We start from the raw sequence: 22,625 nt of genomic DNA, 5'->3' as shown, positions 1-22,625 counted from the left end.
CCAAGGGCTACATTATGCATACACATAACATTTATATTACAATCTAGGAAAGGCAACACTATAGTAGTCTAAAAGTAGACAACAGTTGACCAGGCACAGAGTGTAACTTCCTCCAGAGGCTCTGATGGTGACTTTAGACTAGCTAATTGTAGCAATGACAAGTTTCCTTTCTGTTGTTGCTCATACTACCAAGCAAATCCATGCTGGCAAAAAGACAAACTGATGTGACTACCACTAGAACTTAGAAAACCCATACAAGGTTTAAAATGTGAGGTATGAGTAACTCCTAACAATGAGATTTTTAGCTTTTTGTTTTGTTTTAGCTGTCCTGGAACTTGTTTTGTAGACCAGGCTGGACTCAAACTCATATAGATGTGCCTGCCTCTGCATCCTAAGTGCTGGGATTAAAGGCGTGAGGCACCACTCCAGGCTCTGAGCAGTTTGGCCATGAAACATCTTAAAAGCAATAGCGATATTACTCAGCTTAAGTTGTAGAATAAGAATTTCAAAGCTAGTTAGGTGCAAGTTGTATGTGTGCAACAATGGATAAGTAAGTCATTTCATCTCTGCACTTAATTTCTGTATGTGTTACATGGATATAATAGCATCTGGGGTCTTTGTCCAGAATAAGTTCTTTTCCTACTAGGATGAGATCTTGCCTTTTTTCTAAAGGAGTTAAGGGTTACCTGACTGAGTCAATTATTTTATAATGTCCACAGTGGTTGTTAGTCCAGGAATAGAGGTCATCCATCTTGTTGAAGTCATTCTCTCAAGATCTTCAATTAGGATCAGAGTTCTCCCTGGCCCTCATGCCTACATTCTGCATAATCCCTCATGCTTTGTTCCTTCCTTGAACTCAACTCAACTTGCTTCTGTTTAAGGAGACTTGCTTCCTCTCTGTGAAATGTCTCTATACCACATGGAGAACTCCTTCATCTCTGCTCAAATGTCACCATTCCCAAAGATCTGTATGGACTATCTTACCCAACAATTTTTCCACTCCTGATCTCTTAATTTGATCTGTAATTTTTGTTTTGTTTTGTTTTTTAGTTTTTTGAGACATGGCACGGTTTCTCTGTATAGCTTTGGAACTTGTCCTGAAACTCTCTCTGTAGACCAAGCTGACCTCAGACTCACAGAGACCTGCCTGCCTCTGCCTCCCAAGTGCTGGGATTAAAGGGATTTTTTTCTGTACAGTTTGTTGGTGTGTCCTAGTAGTCTAGAGTAATGCTAAGTGAGTTCTAAGTAGCCAGTAAACACTCATATTAGATGGGTGAAATGTGTTAATAACCACATAAACTTAACTCTAGAATAACCAGTCAAGGAAACTATTATGAGATTAAAATAATATGCATTAAGGCAAAAATGAAATGTCTGCCTCAGCTATTATCTGAGTGAGTGTGCCTGTGTGTGTGTGTGTGTGTGTGTGTGTGTGTGTGTGTGTCTCTGAGGGCATCATAAATGATAGGTGTTCTAACCACTGATATACACCCCAGCTTTAGCCAAATACTATTTGTGAGTGTTTCATATATGTACATGTGTGTGCAGGTGTACATGCCCTTGTGCACACGGAACCACATGTAGAATTCTGTTCTCTCTCTCTGCCTCTCTCAGGTCTCACTATGTGGCTCTGACTAGCCTGGTACTTTCTGTGTATACTAGGTTGGCCTTGGGCTCACAGAGATCCCCCTGCTCTGCCTCCTTTGTGCCAGAATTAAAGATGTGCACCACTACACCTAGAAGACATGGTCTCTTTCTGAACTTGAAGGTGACTGGCAGCCAGCAAGCTCCAGCAATCATCTATCTTCACCTCCCTGCCCTTCCCCCAACACTAGAGCTACACATGTGCCAAGGCCCACCCATGAAGGTCCTCCCCCTGCTCAGCAAGCATTCTTATCCGACAAGCCATGTCCTCAGCTCTATGTGGCTGCTCTTGAGACAGAGACTTACCATATCAACCAGGCTATCCTGAACTCAAGGTCTTCCTACCCCTGCCTCCTTAAGTGCTAGGATGCAAAAAAAAAAAAAAAAAAAAAAAAAAGGTTTTCTTAAAGAATGTGGAGCCAGATGGCAATGGCACACACCTTTAATTCCAGCACTAGGCTGGCAGAGGCAAGCGATCTCTGAGTTTAAAACCAGCTTGATCCACAGAGCGAGTTGTAGGACAGCCAGGGCTACCCAGAGAAACCTTGTCTCGAGAAGAAAAGGAAGAAAGAAAGGAAGGAAGGAAGGAAGAGAAAGAAAGAATGAATTTGTGTTTAGCTTTGAAATTTGCATAGATGGAAAAAAATATCTCCAGGAAGCACTGTTTAGTGAAGGCTGAAGAGGAAGTGAAACCGTGAATCAGAGTGATAATGGTTCGCTGTGGAGAGATGTAGAAATCACAAGCCTGATCTATTCAGGACCAAATTTCACAATTTGGATATGTGACAATCAAAGGTCCAGGACAAATTTTGTGGAATGGGAAAGGCATGGGCCTTAAAACAGTTGATGCTATTGCCTACCCATGGCAAGATTGACTTCAGAAGACGAAGTCCTCTCAGTGTGGGCAGGACTCCTCTCTGATAGCTGCTGCTTCCCAGGGTGTGGAAAGAGGGGGATCAGGTCACCAGAACTAGAGTTGACCAAGTGACACTGGAAAGAGTCAGTTTTAGAGAGGAAATCCTGTATCAACAGACTCCCGACTCTATTATCTGCATGTGACCTTGAGCCAGTAACTAGAAATGAGAGAATGGGGGGAAATAATGCATTTTAAAAATTTGTATGTGTTAAATTAATTTTTAAAATGGAAAAAAGTGTGTGTGTGTGCGCGTGTGTGTGCTTGTGTGTGTGTGTTGGCTTCTACAGCATATACATGGAGGTCAGAAGACAATTTCGCTCTCTTCTTCCACCTTTCTGTAGGGTCTTAGACCCAAACTGAGATTGCTACAGTTGCACAGCAAGAGCCTCTAGCCATTAAGCCATCTTGCTAGGCCAAGCTGAACACACAAATCTAATCGATTAAACTTAAAACCCTGTTCGTATCACCTTTTATTGCTAATTGCTATGAGAAAAGCCTTTCCCACAAATCTTAGAAGCACCAATCAAAGCCAGGTGGTGATGGTGTTTTTAGTTCCAGCACTCGGGAAGCAGAGGCAGGCAGATCTCCGAGTTCAAGGCCAGCCTTGTCTACAAAAGCTAGTTCTAGGACAGCTAGGGCTACACAGAAAAATCCTGTTTACACACACACACACACACACACACACACACACACTCAAAATCAGCCGTCATGGACATAAAATGCACCTCTTTTACCCTCTTGTTTCAGTTCTGTAAGTCTTGACAACTGTGGGATGTTTTACCAATACTCTGTTGACAAGACAGATCGTGTTTTTCTGGGCCAACAAGTTGTTAAGAGCATGGACTTTAGAAGCATGCTGTCTGTCATTTCTTGGCTCTTCCTTCCCCCTCTCTGACTCTTCTCCCCATCTTTCTACTCTACTTTCTTACATCTGAAATTTGTTAAATGTGTCAGTATTTGTGAAGTCTCTAGAACAAGTGCCCTGAACACAACAGCGTTGTTTGCTAAGAATACTTCAGTTTATCAGATTTCCTGTTTGCTTTGTTTTGGTGCTGGGGATTGCCCACTGGGCCTCAAGCTTGTATTTTATGCCTAAGCACGGTCACCTGCAGCTGTTGAACTCACTACTAAGTATCTAACTCGTACTGCTTGGTGTTAAATTAACCTAGCTGTAGATGTGTCTCGGGTTTCTGAAAAGGTGTTGACTTTTTTTTAATTAGCAGTGGTCATTTTACTAGTAATGTTTGGATTAGGGTTTATGGGGAAGTTTGAGTTTTGAGCCAAAATGACTTAAAGCAAAAGAAAATGCCTGTCATTTGGGCACTAACTAGTAATTAGTAAAAATCCTGTCTATTTGGAAGTAAATTTGGCCAACTGTGAATTTGTGAAATGCAAAAGGACAGACTGGCAAGGAGCTGGCAATCATTGCAGGATCCAGTTAGGCCAGTCCTTTGTCCCTTGTTTTCTGCACTGCGATGGTACTGGCAGCTTCTTTGTCTTTTAGGTACTTTTTACAAGCTTACAGCTTGGAGGGTTTGAAACCCAGCAAAAAGTACTTGTTTAGATTAAGGTACCTGCAGTCCACCAGAAGACCCTTTAATCTGGAGTGTGGTGGAAGCTTCATTAGCCCCAGGTGCCCTCTTAGCCTGGCCAGGACTACATACAGCCTTCACTCTTCCTTAACCACAGACCTAAGTTTTACTTCTCTAATAACTCCGCCCTTTCGGAGAAACACAGGGGCGGGGTTGAGGGCGAACGCATATCATTGAGCTTGCGCAATGAGCCGGGCGCTTGTGCCCCAGGGAGGCCAAACTCCCGGGGCTGATGTCCAGCGCGCCTGCGCAGTAGGCCCGCATGGCCCCGCTGCAAGTACTTGCCTCCAGGGTTGTGCCGTCAGTGCGACTGCGCGCGAGCCGGGTGCCGCGGTACTTAAGTTCGCTGCACACAGTGTCAGAGGTAGCCATGAAGAGAGCGGATTCCGAGCAGTCCGCTAAGCGGCCTCGCTGCGATAGCAGCCCAAGAACGCCTCAGAGAACCCCTCCTGCAGCGGCAAACGCGTCTCCCGGCTCCGACCTCCACACCGACCTCCGGACCTGGGAAGTGGAGGACGTGTGCTCCTACTTAGAGGGATGCGGCTTCCGAGATAAGAAAGTGCTGGACAGCTTCAAAGGTAACGGGGCTGAGGGACAAGGGATTGCGACCAACGGGCTGAGCGGGGAGAACCCACGCGAGAGGCATCCGAAGCGGGAGGCTCACTGAGCGGAGGCCCGGGAGGGGAGCGGCTCGCGGCGGGAACCCGGACCTGAGGCGGGAGGCGCCCCGACGCGAGCCGTCCAGGCGGGCTACCCGAGGTGGGCGCAGGCGAAGGTGCTGGCGCTGGGAGCTTCGGGGGCCCTGGGAGGTTTGCATCTTGTGGTGGTTGGATGCCTTCGGGAACTTGTCACTTCTTTTGACGAGAGAGATCCCCGCCCTTCTTAGATTTTCCTCCAGACCTCCGGCAGTGGCTTGCGGTCTTTCAGGCTTACCAGGCTGGGGACAACCTTCTGTGCTAACCGCAGCTCCTCAAACACTTGACCCCAAGAGAGATTTTGGCGCTTTTAAGTTTCTCTTTTAAGCCGTTCCCGGAATTTGGGGTTTTCCTTAAAGGGGAGAGAAGTTGGTAAATCTCCAGATTCTCACTGACTACCATAGCATCCCAGTAAGGCTCAGTATGTGCTGACTGTATTTGCAGGGTGCGACTGATCAATTTCTCTTCCATAATAAGCACAACTTGCTCAGTTGACCAATGAAACCCAGCATTCCACAACTTGGCCACGCAAAGGGGAGGGAGGGTACAGGCTGAGAATTTTAAGTGACTCTCCTGCCTCTTGCTCATGCACCAGTCAAACCCTTGGAATCTGTTCAACCTGTTTGTGGTAGGTATGAAGCCTAACCCCTTGCATGATCCTCTAAGGTGTTCTCTGGGAACGTGGCTCTTCGGTGGTTGTGATTTGCAAATTCAGTAAACTTGACTTCTTGGAGGGCAGAGCCTCCTATGCCTGCCTATTTGAAGGATGGAGTGAGAAGTTTAAAATTCAGGACATAAAGATAGTTTACTGAGGGTTTTTTTTTTTTTTTTTTTTTGGTTTTTCGAGACAGGGTTTCTCTGTGGCTTTGGAGGCTGTCCTGGAACTCGCTTGGTAGTCCAGGCTGGTCTCGAACTCACAGAGATTCGCCTGCCTCTGCCTCCCGAGTGCTGGGATTAAAGGCGTGCGCCACCAACGCCCGGCTAAAGATGGTTTAAATGTAGAAACTATCGGGTTTCTCTTTTTCCCTTCCCCACTTCACCCTCTATAGGAAAGTAACTTGGGGGCAGAGTACTAAGACAGTGTCCCTCTATGTAGCTCTGGCTGTCCGGGTACTCTCTTTGTAGACCATGATGACCTCGAACTCAGAGATCCACCTGTCTCTGCCTCCTGAGTACTAGGATTAAAGTAGTGCGCCACCGCACCTGGCAATATTTTATTTTAATTTTATATGTGTGAGTGGTTTGCCTGCATGTGTGTATATTCACCATGTGTGTGCCTGGTGCCCTTGAGGCCAGAAGAGGGTGTAGCTCCCTCTGGAACTCAAGTTACAGATGGTTGTGAGCTGCCATGGGGGTGCTGAGAGCTGAATCTGAGACCTCTGCAAGAGCAGTGAGTGCTCCTAACCTCTGACCTATCTCTTCTGGCTTTATTTCTAATTATGTTTTTAATGGGGTGAAGATGGGAGATGTATCACATGAGAGGGTAGTGCCTACAGAAGCCAGAAGAGGGCATCCAACCCTCTGGAGCTGGTGTATTAAAGGCTGTTGTAAATGTTAAGTAGCTTTCCAAAGTCACACCACTAGACAAAAGATGCGGAGTTGGATTTTTTAGAGGTTAGGTCTTTGGATTCCAGAATTCATTCCAGTTATTTCTTAACCAGTGTTCCCAATAAAAATTACTGGGGAACATATCCCTGCAATCCTACTTTTTGGGAGGCTGAGGCAAAACAATCAAGACTTCAGGTCCCAGTCTTAGGTCTTTAGCCCATCCTGGGCTACATAATAAGGCTTTGGAGAACATAGCCAGAATTAGAAAATCAACTAAAAGCAAGGGGGAAAAAATCTATCCTGTAGAAAAATGAGTACAAGAACAACAAGAGACCATTAGCAACTTACCAATAAATTTAAGTAAAGCAGTTCCATCTCAATAGTAATATTTTAAAATACTGGGGTTTTATGAAATAATTAGAAGAGATTATTAGCAGATGAAACATGTATTTCAGTAAAGTTGATAAAAGTGTTCATTATCTCAACTATGGACTGGCAATGCCTTTTGACTTATAGTAAATAGTGATGGCTACATTTATTAAGTATATTCTTTGTATGACGTACTGCTATATTCATTTTACAAACTTTTTGGGGGAGGGGTAGAATTTTTGTGTGTAAGTATATAATATGGAAAATGAGACCTAGGGATTTGTTTCTCCTGTGTGTAGACTCTACCACTGAGTCACACATACCTCCATGCTGTAAATATTTTATTTTATGAAATGTTCCTACAACAGGGGTCAGGGAGATGGCTCAGTCAGCAACCACACAGGCGTTAAGGCCTGAGTTCTGAATTGTAGCACTCACATGGTAGTTGGGTTTAATGGTGCACACTTATAACCCCAGAGCTGAGGAAGCAGAGACAAGTAGCTCCCTGAGGTTTGCTAACTGAGCACTCTACTGAACTGTACACATAAACTGATACAAGCACACATGCACATAAGTGAAAAATGAATAAATCCTAGAAAAATACCAGGCAGAGGAGTAACTGAAGAATATACCTGACATTGACCTCCAGCTTCCAACAAGTACATGCACAGGTGTGTAAATGCACCCCCACACAAGTGCACACACATATAAAATGTATTAGAATTTGTATATATCGTAGAATACAAAGTAGCCAATAAGAAAGATATAGATGAAGCCGGGCAGTAGTGGCACACGCCTTTAATCCCAGCACTTGGGAGGCAGAGGCAGGTGGATCTCTGTGAGTTCCAGGCCGGGCTGGACTGACAGCCTCCAAAACAATACAGAGAAACCCTGTCTTGTAAAAAACAAAAACAAAAAAAAATTGATATAGATGAGCTGGGGAGATGGCTCAGTGGTTTAGAGCACTTGTTGCTCCTGCAGAGGACCCCGGTTTGAGTCTCAGCACCACGTGGTAGCTTAAAACCATCTGTGACTCCAGTTCTGGAGGATCCAGTGTCCTCTTCTGTCCTTCACTGACACCAAGCACACATGTGTGGTCCACATATGTATATGCCAGCCAAACACTCATACATACAAAATAAAATAAATATATCTTTGTTTTTGTAAGAGACAGATGTAGACTTTCATCATTTAAAAGAACTGTGTTTAGAATATTGGATGGAAAAAATTGGCTATATGACAATCTTTTATATGTAAAACTACATAATTGTATGTAAACATGTTATCTCAAAATGTTAACAGTATTGTGTGCTTTCAAAGGATGCTTTAGAAATAAAACTCTGGGTACCCTTCAGTCTGGTTTTAATCTGATGATTCTAAGAACAGTCGGTTTAAATGCCCTTCTCTAACCCCGCCCCTAGCCCTGACTTACATAGGGAGTTGCTGACCTGGCAGCACCTCACAAGCAATTAGGTTTCATTTTACTTTTCCCAGAAATAATTTACATGAATAATTTGTAAATGTTCATCTGACTCATCAAAATAGTTCTTAAGTTAGTGACCTAATTAAGAGTTTTAACTTTAATTAGAATGTCAAAAGTATGTTACAGGCTGGGGATGTAGCTCAGTCGTAAACTACTTATCTAGTATGTACAAAGACCTAGAATCAATCCTTAGGAACATTTTTTTTTTTAATTTTGAACTCTGGAGGATCTCAGAGATAAGACCAACCTAGCTATGTGGCAAGCTCTGTCATTATTTTAAAAAAAAAAGGGGGGGCATGGTGGTTTACTCCCTGCACTTGGGAGGCAGAGCAAGTGGAGTTTTATGAGTCTGAGGCCAGTCTGGTCTACATATTGAGTTCCAGGATGGCTAGAGCTACATAGTGAGACCCTGACTCAAGAAACCCAAATAAAATAGGAAGGGAGAATGAAAGATACTTCAGTGGTTAAGAGTGATTGCCTATAATCATGAGGACTGGAGGACTGGAGTTCAGATCTCAGCACCCACATAACAAAGTGAGAGTTTCCTGTAAACTTGAGTAATCCATCAGTAAGGTAGGATGTAGACAGGAAGAGGATGGCTGGTGATTGCTGACCTCCAACCTAGCCATGCTCCAGCACTGGTGCACACCACACACACACACAATTTTAAAATATATATTATATATTTTAAATTATTTTTAAATTTTTTGTATTTTGTAGAATACACACACACACACACATTTGGTTTTTTTGAGACAGGTTTCTCTGTATAACAGTTCTGTCTGTCCTGGAACTCACTTCATAGACCAGGCTGGCCTTGAACTCACAGAAATCCACCTGCCTCTGTCTTCTGAGAGCTGGAATTAAAGGCATGCACCACTGCTTCCCAGTCAAATTAAAGTATGATGTATTCATGTCCCAGTATCTGAGAATCCAAGACCCAAGCAGGTATCTAAAAATCTGATGCTTCAGTCCATTCCATGAAATTACATAGTGTTTGTATCTAACCTGTATACATCCATATCTGTATACTTTAAGTCATTTCTCCATTACTATAATGCCTCATATAATGTAAATAGTTGTACCATGTTTTTACAAGTCATCTACAATAATGGACAGAAGTCTTTACATATTCAATACAGGTGTAGGGTTTTCTGAATATTTTCCATTAGTACCATAAAAAAAGAATCTGCAGGTACTGAAGGCTACTGTAGGCCATAAGGTTCACTGCCTGTAATAGGTTCTTAGTAAATACAAGCTGAGTAAATTCTGTTGGATTCAAACTGAAAGAAACTGGAAAATACGCTGTAAATAATTGAGTTTGCTTTTTCCTCTTCCACAGAAAATAAAATCACTGGTTCATTTCTGCCCTTTCTCGATGAGTCTCGTCTTGAAAAACTTGGAGTAAGGTAAGAATAGTGAAATTCACAATTAGATCAGATACGTTATTCATCTTTCAGAGACAAAGCTCAAGATGTTGGGTTTTACCCAGCCTCAGGTCAATTCCATGCCATGTTTTAAAACAGAGTCCCTTGACTGTTGTTTTTTATGTACCTTGCCTTTAGTTTTACATGTGGTTTCTGTTTCAAAGCGCTTTGCTGACAAGCATTCATGAAGTTTGTAGAGACCAACTTTTTACTCTCAAATTCAGAATAATTGAATTATATATACTAGAACTATATAGGAACCAGCAAGGAAAAAAAATACCAAGAAAGTCAAAGTTACCATCCTATCTATTTGTAGGTCTTCCTAAAACTGAGGCCTGGGATGTATTGTACCTTTATAGCTTTGTACACACACATGTAGATATCTCTGTATATGGCTGGAAGATCTAAGTTAGAGCTCAAACCCCTTGAAAGATCTAAGCTGAGTATTCAGTGTTAATCTGTGCTTTAAAATGTAGCTCTTTCTTTTCTTTCTTTCTTTCTTTCTTTCTTTCTTTCTTTCTTTCTTTCTTCCTTCCTTCCTTTCTTTCAGTATTGGCAACAGTTATTTAATGTTTGTGGTAACAGTAACTAAAGAATAAAAACAAAGGCTTATTCTGAGTTACTTCAGGTCCTACTTGCTTAGATTGGAAATAGACTGTGAATGAGCATCAGCAAAGAACATTAGCTGTCCTTTGGAAACTGCCCTTGGGAGCTCCGTTGTCAGGGACTTTTACTTTCTTTCCCTCATACCTATTTTAGCCATCTCAGCCTTCCATTCATCACCTTATCACCTGTGAAGTGGTGGGCTTTCTTCTTCTAATCTCTTTTCAAAGACCCAAATGATATTGACTTGTTTAGCAGATATTTATGGGAGCTTTATTTGCTTCTAAGCACTCCTCTGGGAACTTGGGGCATATGAGTGAACAAGATAGGCAAATTCCAGAAGGAACACTACTGTACACTATGTTTTGTACCCTGCTTTCTGCCTCTGAGATGAAGTCTGTGAGACTCTTAGACTTGCGTTAGCATGTAATGTTACCACCTGTTAATGTGTTTAAATTACCTAAAATTTGATTAAATCAGGACCGGAGCTGTGGCTCAGAGGGTACGAGCACTTACTGTTCTTGCAGAGGATCCCAGATCAGTCCCCAGCACCCATACTGGGTCTCATGCCCTCTCTGGCCTCCATAGACATTAATGTCCTTATGTGCACAAACCCACACACAGAGACACACAAGTAAAAATAAAATCTTTTCAGTTAGATGAATTAAAAATGTTTAGTTCTTCTGTTCTATCTACATTTTGAGTGATCAGTAAACACTTGTACCTCATTGCCACTGTGTTACACAGGACAGATAAGGACAATGGCAACTGCAAAAAGTTCTGGGAGACAACTGTGTCAGAGGATACCACAGCATCATCCAGTGAGCCTGTGGTACTAGCCCAGCTTGCTGCTGTCTGGTCATGCTTTTCTCTCATTTCTTTTTTTCTCCTTTTTTTTTTAATCCTTCCCTGTTCTCTAATTCCTGTTTCCAGGATATAAACTCCTAAATAAATTTCCTGCATATAAGCTCTTGTGTTGGACGCAGCATGTTATGGGGAATCCTGTTCAGACAAACACTTTCTGTATTCCTTCAACTTTTGGTTAAATACTGACTTATGAAGGTTTTTCCAGAAAGTGAACATTGCTGTACTGAATGTACATATGATATGGCTCATCTGTAACCCTAGTACTTGGGAGAACTGTTGTGAGTTCCAGGCACACACACCAAGTTCTAAAGTGTATTAAATTTGTTCCTTTTTAATTTATCAGCTTAATAATACCTGTGTATATCCTGAGAACCACTCCTAGATTTTGTGATTACTGTTTCAGTACAGCAAAGAGGCCAATTTTGGTAATTCTGACTTCAAGTCTATTAAGGCTTTTAACCAGATTTTTGTTCAACCTGATTAGATAGTAGATCAGTCAGGGATACTAATATCCACCTGCTGCTGTTTTTGTTAACATTTCAATCAGGTGTGTTTCTATTATGTGTCAACCAATGAGCAATCGCATATGAAACAGGATATAAGATTCTGAGCTGTTCAAATACAGTTCCCATGTGATTATATCCCCAGCTGGAGCATTATAGATAGTGGAAGATGAAGTACAAAGCTAAAGCCTTCATAGATACTAGGTCATGCTTGAGTCACACCTGGCATTAATCTATCAGTCTAAGATTGTGAAGTATATGTTGACTTCAGTTTGGTTAAAAAATAGATTTGAAATATGAAGTGAGCTTTCAGTAGAGGTGGGAGAGATTTTGAAATCTGAGAGAGATAAGTCTCAAGAGCAGGAGCCCAGGTGGGTCCCCTTGGCTCACCAGGAACTTCTTGTAAACAAGTGCAGCAAAACACCAAACTAGACCACTCCATAGGTAGGAAAAGAGTTTATTGTGGGACAAAGTGCTGGGCTGCCTCAGAGTACAGAGCAGCAGCTGGTGGGAAGGCAGGTGGACTTTATGTGACTGTCAGCAGGGTGGGAATCTGAACTAATGCAGGCTGTTCAGGTTAAATGGGAACTAGTAGCCAGGTGATGGTGGTACACATCTTTAATCCCAGTACTCGGGAAGGCAGAGTCAGGTGGATCTCTGTGAGTTCAAGACCAGCCTGGTCTACAGAGCGAGTTCCAGGACAGCGTCCAAAGCAATACAGAGAAACCCTGTCTCGAAAAACCAAAAATAATGAATAAATAAATAAACAAACAAATGGAAACCAGATACACTTCCCCCCATCAGTTGACCATCAGCACCAGGGGAGGGAAGTGGAGGCTTTCCTGACAGACAGAAACTGCATTATGAGGTTTCTGAGGAATTTAGAGTTGAGCTTATGTTTACCTGGTAAGAATCTGGCCTGGATAGGACATTGTCAGCAGTGTTCCCCATTTTGGGGCTTGCCTTGTGACCTAACACTTCTTATGGGAGCAAAGAAAGTTTCTAGGAGTATGTTTGGTATTGACTTTCCTTTTAATCCATTGTTTCTTTTTACTGGTGCAGATACTATAGAGCGGGCCATATGCTACCAATACTCCTGGAATTATTATTAATCAAGTACTGATATATTTACTTACGCTGTTTCAATTTTAGTTCCTTGGAGGAGAGGAAGAAGATGATTGCATGTATCCAAGAACTGAGTCAATCTCATGTAGAGCTAATGAAGGTAAAAGGAATCAGAGTGTATAAACAGCATTTATTTTATATAAGTGATATTGGATCAAAAGATACTATAGCTTACAACTTTGATTTATGATACCATTTAGTGTGTGTGTTAGTGTGTGTGTGTGTGAGAGTGTATAAAGTATCATGGCCCAAGTGTAGTGGTTATAAAATAGTGATCAAAAGCTGGGTGGTGGTAGCACACTCCTTTAGTGCTGGCACTTAGGAGGCAGAGATAAGCAGATCTCTGCGAGTTTGAGGTCAGCCTGATCTACAGAGCAAGTTCCAGGACAGTCAATGGCTACACACAGAGAAACCCTATCTCAAAAAAAACAAAAAACAAAAAACAACAAAAAAAACACCAAAATACTTAAATATCACATATATTCACTAATAGTTAGGAAGAGAATGTGAAATTATGTGATAGAATTTCTAATCTCTTAATGCTCAACATTAAAGGAATTTTTTTTTAATGGTCATCAGGGTATATGAGATAGCTCAATAGATTAGGGTACTTGCCACCACACACACACACACACACACACACACACACACACACACTCCCCTACAGAGTAAATAACAAATAGATGTTAAGGGAACTATAAAGCTGCAGCAACACTGGCCACTCTTAAAGTATATTCTCATCACACATGTGGTTCACAACTGTAGCTAGTTGTAGGAGATCTGATGCCCTCTTCTGTCCTCCACAGGCACTGCACACACACCGTGCACAAACATGCAATCCAGCAAACATTCATAAAATAAATAAGTATAATCTTAATTTTTTAAATTTTAACTTCATTAATGAGATACAGCCATTAAAATGATTATTATCTAAAAGTATAAAGTGTTCACTGTTCATTTTGATATTAAAAGGAGGCTGTGTATGTGTTATGGTATTAACAGTTAAGAGTAAAGTATAAAACTGTATTGTTTCTGTGTATGTGCGATGGAGGGGCATGCATGCCAGTGTGGGCATGTGGAGGGCAGAGGACAACTCCCTGGAGTCCGTTTTCTCTTTCTGCTGTGTGTGCTGGGGACCCAACTCAGGTTGCCATTGCTTGCACAGCAGATGCTTTTATCTGCCCAACCACCTCACCATCCCAAAAGATACTTTTCACTGAGTTCATTTTTGAAAAATACTTAAATTTATTTTGTTTTTAATGGTTTTAGGATGAAATAAATTTATTATGGACATGTGTTACCACTTGAGAAATTGACAGTACAGGCATTTTAGAATTAGTTGGATTAAAAGTGGGTTATATAAGTTCTTTGACAACCTTTAGTAATAAAATACATTCTCACTAGGTAGTGTGGACACACTCCTTTAATCGAAACATTTGGGAGGAAGAGACAGGCAGATCTCTGAGTTAGAGTCCACCCCGGTCTGCAGAGTGAGTTCTAGGACATCCAGGACTACACAGAGAAACTCTGTCTCAAAAAAAAAGTGTGTGTGTGTGTGTGTGTGTGTGTGTGTGTGTGTGTGTGTGTGTGTGTGTGTTCTCACTTGTTTGTGATGGTTAGGTTGACCTTACGTTAGGAGGCATGTTTGCTTATGATTCGCTATTTAGAGATCACTGAACTTGGTCTTATGTATAGTAAGGCTGCCTAGGGAATTTAATTTTTATATTCTTGGTTCTTCTCTTCCTGAGTGTTATTAGAGATAACCTTGGTGTAGTTTATGATAACCATCAAGTGACTTTTACAGAGCAGGATGAAAAAAAGTCAATATTCTCCAAGCCCACATGGTACACAGACATAGATAGGCAAATGCTCATAAAAAAATAGAATGTCAAATTTTAAAAATTTTAGCTGTTTGTTAATGAAATTGAGTTATTAAAATGATTAACTAAAATATAAAATGTTCACTGTTCATTTTGATATAAGAAGGAAATTGTATTATGGTATTAACTGTTAAAGGTAGTTTTTAAAATTGTCTTTCTTGTTTCTATGTATGTGTGATGGAGGGACTGTGTGTGCCAGTATGGGCATATAGAGGTCAGAGGACAACTTTGTGAACATAATTTTCCAGGTATTCAATGATCCTATTCATGGCCATATTGAGTTCCACCCTCTCCTTATCCGAATCATTGACACACCTCAGTTTCAAAGGCTTCGATACATCAAACAGCTGGGAAGCGGCTACTATGTTTTCCCAGGAGCTTCACACAATCGATTTGAACACAGTCTGGGGTAAGAAGGGAAAGGCTTGGGGAACATGCAGTTTTTACCCCTTCTCTCTCATGAAATAGTCTCATTTAATCTCTTAGAGAGTACTTTTTCAAATGGTCATTGTAACATCTTTATTTTATTAATGAGAAAATTGAAATGACCTCATATCCTCCTGAAACCTAATGTCTTTCGACAGGTCAATTGGATTAAATATTTGTCTGTAAATACTTAAATTGAATAGGATTGGCTGCTGGCATAACTAACTATACATTTTATTAGTTTTCCCTTTAGTCCCTTTTTAGTCTTTTCATTGCTTTTCTTCTGAGACAGGGGCTCCCAGGGGATCTCAGGATGACCTTAATTCATTGTCCTCCCGCCTCATCTCCTGAGAATAGAGATTCTGGACACACTCCATCATGCCTAGCTCCTGTTTAGTTGTGTAGATTCACCCTTTTAAACAAAATGTGTCAAGAAATATATAAGTTTGAAAGATGCTTATGAGCTCTGAGAGGGTCATCTCTGTTATATGCTTTTCCATTGTTCATGTAGATCTGGGAGAAGTATGCAGAGAATAATTGGGAATTAGGTATTTGGTTTTTTTATTAACATTATGGTTTTTGTTTTTTCTTTCTTGCTTCCTTTTGTTTCCTGTAGGGTTTCATTATACAGCCTTGACTGGCTTCAAACTCCTAATCCTTAGTCTCCCAAATGCCAGAGTTACAGGTGTGTTCCACTGTGTCCAAGCCCAACAGTCAAGATAAATGTACCTGTGCTCGAATTATAAACATATAATTTCCAAGCCACTCACAAGTTGCTACCTTCCTAGAGCTGAGTTGAGGGCAGAGGAAAGGATATATTTTTTAGGACTTCCTTTCAGAGAGAAGTACTGAAAGTGCATTTAACGCTTGTTATGCCATTTATTATTTTGTTTTTTGTTCGCTTTGCTGGGGATTAAGCCTAGGGTCTTTTACATGCTAGTCAGGTGTTCTATAAAACCACATCCTCAGCTCTGCTAAACCCATATATCCAGTCTGTGTGGAAACATCACAGAGCCAATTTTCAGAACTCAAAGTTTCAAGTTCCAAAGGTACATCTTTCAAACCAAAGCGTGACTTTTGATCTTTTTCTCTGCAGGGTTGGGTACCTAGCAGGCTACCTCGTTCGAGCACTCGCAGAAAAACAGCCAGAGCTACAGATCAGTGAGCGAGATATGCTCTGTGTTCAGATTGCTGGGCTCTGCCATGACCTTGGTAAGCTCACACAAAGCTATCACCCTACTGTCTCACCTCTGCTTCACATTCAAAACTCAGTCTAACCAAGGGAGATGTGGGAGTATTTTAATTTTTCATTAATCACAGTACACCGTGGTTCCTAATATTATTGATAAGGACAAAACATTGTTATTACATGTGAATTTTCTTTATTAAGCATCTTTGCTATGTCACATGAAAGGCATTATTCATTATTTATTGTTTGTTTATTTGTTTATTTATTGATTGATTGATTTATGAGGCAGTGTTCTTACTCTGTAACCCAAGCTGTCCTAGAACTCACTGTATATAGCCCAGGATAGCCTCACACTCTAGATGATATTCCTGCTTCTACCTCCTGAGCGCTAAGATTACAAGCATGCTGCTGCACAGCTATTTCTCACAGTGAGTTTTTCTTACCCTGTCTTTAGGATAATGAGAACATGACTTTTTGTTTATCATTCTCAATGACTAAAATCGCTTTTCCCTTTAGTTCCTTTGTTAAGTCCATCCCTTCTCACAGCTAGAACGGGTTTAACAAATGTTTTTTCTTCCCTAACTCACAAAGGATCTTAGGCCAATTAAATTCAAGTAGAAGAATATCATCCTCTTCATTTAAAAGAAGAAGGTGCCTGCCCCAACTGTCTTTAGTTACAGGAGAGAGTGTGCTTGTGTCTCCTTGGGCAGATACCGAAGGAGCAGAGTGCTACTGCCTTTCTGTCAGCCTGGAGATTTCAGTAGCCTCGGTTCCTTCTTAGAAGACAGTTGGTTCTTGTATGCTTTTTGGGTTTGGTTTCAGTTACCCGACTCAGACCTGTGTGTGCTCTTCTACTGAACTGCAGCCCAGCCCTAAATCAGTAAAGCTTTTTTTTTTTTCACAAGCAATTCTCAAGTGTCCTGGTAGCTAATACAAAACTGGAGACTGAGCTAAGGAGAGTTAGCTTTCCACTATGCTTTTGCACCTTTTTCTGTTGTTTTGGAAACTGAAAGGGCAGATTTGTTCATATATACATATATATATATATATATATATATATATGGATATGGATTATTAACAGTGGCTGTTGATATTCAAAATAAACTAAAGATTTTTAAGAATTCAGTTTTTACCAATTTACAAATATTTTTCTTATTTGAAAGCTGCTTTTGTTTTTAGGTCATGGGCCATTTTCTCATATGTTTGATGGAAGATTTATCCCACGTGCTTGCCCAGGTAACAGGTGGAAGGTATGTATTCATCTGTTCCATAGTCAATAGAAAGAAAAAGAATTGTATCTAGTTATCCAATTGAATTATCTGTTGTTCCTGTCTGGGTTCTAGCATCCTTCCCTGGGACAGTGTTCAGGGTGCTTCCATCCACATAAGTCTGTTTCATTCGATCCTAACTGTAATCCATGGAGAAAGGACCCTCACCTCCGTTCACTTTCCAAAGCATAGTGACATGCCCACTTCAGAGAGCTGTGTGTGGAGTAATGGACCAGCCCTAGAAAACTAGCTTCCCAGCCACCAGTGCAGTGCTCTTTCTACTCTGTGGCATTACTGTACAGGTTTTTTTGTTTTGTTTGGTTTTGGTTTGGGTTTTTACGAGACAGGGTTTCTCTGTATTGTTTTGGGGGCTGTCGGTCCAGCCTGGCCTCGAACTCACAGAGATCTGCCTGTCTCTGCCTCCCGAGTGCTGGGATTAAAGGCGTGCGCCACCACTGCCCGGCTTGTACAGTTTATTTTTAAAGCCCAACTTCAGTGTTTGTTTTGGTCTAGCCATGAAGTTAAGTATCACCATTTTTAGTAAATGGACTTGTGTTTTTAACACAGAGTTTTCCTCTGTAGTTGAGAGTGACTGTAGCATGATATTGGTGTTCAAACTTCAAGCTGAAGAACAAAAAGAGCAAAGTAGTGGGCCACTAGCTCTTACCATTATCTCAGGCTGAACAGGCTGATCCTGCTGCTTCTCCTTAGTGTGGCTGAAGAATCCTGAGACTGAATGTCTTCCTATCACTGTGTCTGGAGAATGAATGCCTCTATCTGCAATGTGGCTGGAGAATGAATGCCTGATACTGAGTCCTTGCTCCTGTTTCATATATCTCCCTGATGCTGGGATTAAAGGCATGGGCTCTGTTACTCTTTTAGACTGATTCAATCTCGTGTATCCCTGGATGGCCTTGAACTCAGAGACATATTTTTACCTCTTAATGCTGAATCCTAGGATTAAAGGTGTGTACCACCTCCTCCTAGCTTCTGGCTGCTGGGATTAAAGGTGTGTGCCTGGCTTCTGTGGCTTATGGCTGACTTTGCTTTCCAAATTCTCAGGCAAGCTTTAATAAATCATAAATAATATTTCACTACAATTCCCCTTTTTTGTCTAATATAAAAAAGCTACATTTAATATAAGGAAAACTATATACAGTAAGTACAATAAGTATATATAATATGTATACATATATATATAATTTCATCAACAATGTTTAGTCCTTTTGCATTTGACAAATTCAGAGAAAATATTTTGTCCATTTGTATTTGACAAATTCAGAGAAAATACTTCATTATCTATCCTATCTTGGTGAGTCCAAAGTCTTGTACCTAATTTACTTTCCATTCTAATTTGCATTATCAAATTATCTTTTAATGTCTCTCAACCTTTTGCACTTTATACATCTTTAGTGAGTTTCTTTTCTGAGTCTGGTAAACAGGGAAAACTGTAATTATACTATCTAGTCTTCAACTCTCTCAGAGACCCAAGAAGAAAATATTATTAACTGAGTAAGCAGAAGTGCAAGCAAAAGACTTCCAAAAATTATGAGAAATGGCAAAAACAGTTTGCTACCTGGACAGTTATCCAAGGTTCCTCTGCAACATTGGGGAATCTATCTTTGGCTTATAGGCCTAGCATTTCTGACTGACTTTTCTGTGAAGAAGAATTTTGAAGGACTGTTCCACCTTGTCTTGGCAAGGTTCTGCAGTCACTCTCTTTTGTGCCCTGTTTGTCCACTTTGAACAGCATGCTGTCAACAGTCAAGGCAAAGGCACACCAAAAGGTGTGTGCCTGGCTTCTATGGCTTGTGGCTGACTTTGCTTTCTGAATCCTCAGGCAAACTTTAACAAATTATAATATATCAACTACAAATGACTTTGAACACTGTCCTGCCTTAGCCTCCCAAACACATTATTTGCATAATGCTTTATTAACTTTGAATTTTCTGGATGTTAATGAGAAAGGAATGACAGCTGTGGAGGGACATTGGATAACAGAAAAACTACGGAATTAAATCAGCCTGTATACATTAAAGATGAGCTGACCTCAGAATGGAAACCAGAACATGTGTTACATTGGGGAGAGGAGGTTTTACTTTTGTTTCCACAGAAGAAGAAAAGCTACAGATACCATAAAATTGATAAAAGTTAGATTTGAACAAGAGACACCCCTAATCTAGAAGAGGTGATAGTTAACCAAACAACATGTACCTGCCCTTTTTTAAAAATATAATTTACAGGGGCCAGGCGTTGGTGGCGCACGCCTTTAATCCCAGCACTTGGGAGGCAGAGGCAGGCGAATCTCTGTGAGTTCCAGACCAGCCTGGTCTACAAGAGCAAGTTCCAGGACAGCCTCCAAAGCCACAGAGAAATCCTGTCTCGAAAAACCAAAAAAAATTGTATAAAGCTGACAGGAGATTGACAAGTGTACACATGAAGCCAGGATGTAGAACATTTTCATCATTTAGAAAATTCCCTTATGCCTTGCCTTTTTTTCTGTGGTACTAAGGATCAACCCACAGCACCGAACATACTAAGTATATACCACTGCCACAGTCCAGCCCCTCCTTCAAGTCTTTTAAAAATCAGTTCTCCTCCATCACTTCTGATTTTCATGAACATAGATTAGTCTGTCTTTTCTTTGACTTGGTATCTCAGTTTCATTTGTGTTCTCTAATCTGTTGTAAATAGGATTTCCTGTTGTTTGCACTATGTGGTTTTGTTATCGCATGTGCAGTGTGTGTGTGTGTGTGTGTGTGATATGACTTCCTCTTAATGTTTTGCCCATTTAAACAGTTGATAGTGGGCTAGAAGGCCGCTTAGTGGGAGATCACTTGCCAAGTAGCCGAGTCTTTAGATTTGATCCCCAGTTTTGTCAGTACAATCAGAAGTGAACACTCCTTCGTCCTGTTGAATGTAGCTGATGACTTTTTACTGCTAAGGTTGTGTCTAGTGTGTCAACCATACTTTGTCCTTTCTCCTTTTGATGAGCTTTAGGTTGTTTTGGATTTGGGCTACTACATCCAAGGTTGCTGTGTGTATTGTTCTACAGCAGTTTTGTGGAAATATGCTCTCATATGGCAGGTGTTCATTTAACATTATAAACACCTACTGGTTTTCCAGTGTGTTTGTTCAATTTTACACTCACCAACAGAGTGTGAAAATTCCAGATGCCAGTCTACAACCTCACCTTATCATCTTTAATTAAACTAATTAACTTTTATTTATTATCTGTGTATACTGCTAAAGATAGAACCCAGAGCCTTGTACATGCTGAGCAAACACCCTGTCATCATGTTATATACCCCATTCCCAATATTTCACCTTTTAGATTACCTCACCTGATTATGAAATGGTATCTCAGTTTCATTAGCATTCTCTAACCTATTACAAGTATGATTTCCTGTTATTTGCACTTTGTGGTTTGTGTGTGTGTGTGTGTGTGTGTGTGTGTAGAGTTACTCTAATACAGTGGTTCTCTATAATGGCATCTTGTTCTGCCAGTGGACTTGGGGTGGTGACCACACCTGAAGCCATGCCCCAAGGTGTGGTCACCCCAAGTCTACTAGTAGACAAGATGCCACTACAGTTTTCAATCTTCCTAATGCTGCAACACTTTAATACAGTTCCCCATGTATTTAATATGGCCCCCAACCATAAAATTATTTTCATTGCTACCTCATAACTGTAATTTTACTACTGTTATGAATCATAATGCAAATATCTGTGTTTTCCAATGGTCTTAGGCGACTCCCATGAAAGGGTTGTTTGACCCCCAAAAAGGCCATGACTCACAGGTTAAGAACCACTGTTGTAAAGTTTGGTTTTGGTTTTGGTTTCTTGGGAGTTTTTTGTTTTGTTTTGTTTTTTCAAGACAAGGTGTCTCTGTATTGCTTTGGAGCCTGTCCTGGAACTCACTCTGTAGACCATGCTGGCCTTGAACCCACAGAGATCCACCTGCCTCTGCCTCCTGAGTACTGGGATTAAAGGTGTGTGCCACCAATGCCCGGCCCACTGTTCTAATGTTTTACCCATTTAAAAAGCTGATTAGTGGACTAAGAGCTGCTTAGTAGGAGATCATTTGCCATGTAGCTGCATCTTTAGGTTTGATCCCAACACTTCAATACGGTAAGGTAGGGAGGGGGATTTTGACCCTGGGAGATAGCTCAGTTTGTAAGTTGCTGAATACCTGAGTTTGGTCCCCAAAGCCTTCGTTAAAAAGTGTGTGTGGCCGGGCTTTGGTGGCGCACACCTTTAATCCCAGCACTCGGGAGGCAGAGGCAGGTGGATCTCTGTGAGTTCAAGACCAGCCTGGTCTACAGAGCGAGTTCCAGGACAGCCTCCAAAGCCACAGAGAAACCCTGTCTCGGAAAAAAAAAAGTGTGTGTGTGGGGGGGGGTGGAGTATGGAGTATGTGTGTTTGTAAGCCTGATGGTAGGGAGGCAGAGCCTGGCAGGTTCCTGGGACTTGCTGCCCAGCCAGTCTGGCCTGCTTGGAGATTTTGAGACCAACAGGAGACGCTATACCAAAAACATAAGGTGGACAGCACCTAAGGAATGATAGCTGAGGTCATCTCATCTCCACAGGCACACACATACAAAAGAATTTTTGTCATTTTCCCACTTAGCATTGATTTGTAAGAATTTATATAAGCAGTTATTGTTTTATAGGTATTAGGAATATTTTCTGTTAGTATTTGACTTGCCACTTCTGTTTTTAATGGCGTCTTTTGAAAAAGACATTTTATAGTCTCCTTTAAGCCAGTAAATTGCATAGTTTCCCATCAGTTAGTGCTGTGGGGCCTGCTCTCTGGATGAAAGCCATACAATTGCAAGTTAGTGCTCTGCCCTCTCATCTTACTGTGGACTTTCCTTTAACATCTGCTTGCTTTTGGCTTGTGTCCAATACAGTCAGGAAGTTAGTTGTCCAGAGTGTAGTTTTTTTTTTATCTCCAGCAAGATTGATCTAATAGGATCTAGGATCTGTGTGTGTGTGTGTGTGTCTGTCTGTCTGTATGTATCTATATCTGTATCTATGTCTGTGTGCTGTGTATGTTCTGTGTGTGAGTCTCTGTGTGTGTGCTGTGT

General features: G+C 41.1%; 1 protein-coding gene across 3 annotated transcripts in view; it reads left to right on the top strand.

Moving 5' to 3' along the window:
* The first annotated feature begins 4,410 nt into the window (after positions 1-4,410).
* Positions 4,411-22,625, top strand: part of Samhd1 (SAM and HD domain containing deoxynucleoside triphosphate triphosphohydrolase 1) — a 43,536-nt gene continuing 25,321 nt past the window's right edge. For all 3 annotated transcript variants that reach the window (XM_040732712.1, XM_040732713.1, XM_040732711.1), the window contains exons 1-6: positions 4,411-4,730; positions 9,590-9,656; positions 12,800-12,872; positions 14,901-15,061; positions 16,175-16,290; positions 17,447-17,517. In XM_040732712.1, the coding sequence (XP_040588646.1) occupies positions 4,415-4,730; positions 9,590-9,656; positions 12,800-12,872; positions 14,901-15,061; positions 16,175-16,290; positions 17,447-17,517 (804 nt within the window). In that variant the 5' untranslated portion in view covers positions 4,411-4,414. The remainder of the gene's footprint in view (positions 4,731-9,589; positions 9,657-12,799; positions 12,873-14,900; positions 15,062-16,174; positions 16,291-17,446; positions 17,518-22,625) is intronic.

This window comes from Mesocricetus auratus, unplaced genomic scaffold (assembly GCF_017639785.1).
Source record: "Mesocricetus auratus isolate SY011 unplaced genomic scaffold, BCM_Maur_2.0 Super-Scaffold_100028, whole genome shotgun sequence".
NCBI classification, from domain to species: Eukaryota; Metazoa; Chordata; class Mammalia; order Rodentia; family Cricetidae; genus Mesocricetus; species Mesocricetus auratus.
Note: the sequence above shows the minus strand (reverse complement) of the source record. Positions and strands in the feature narration are given on the sequence as shown.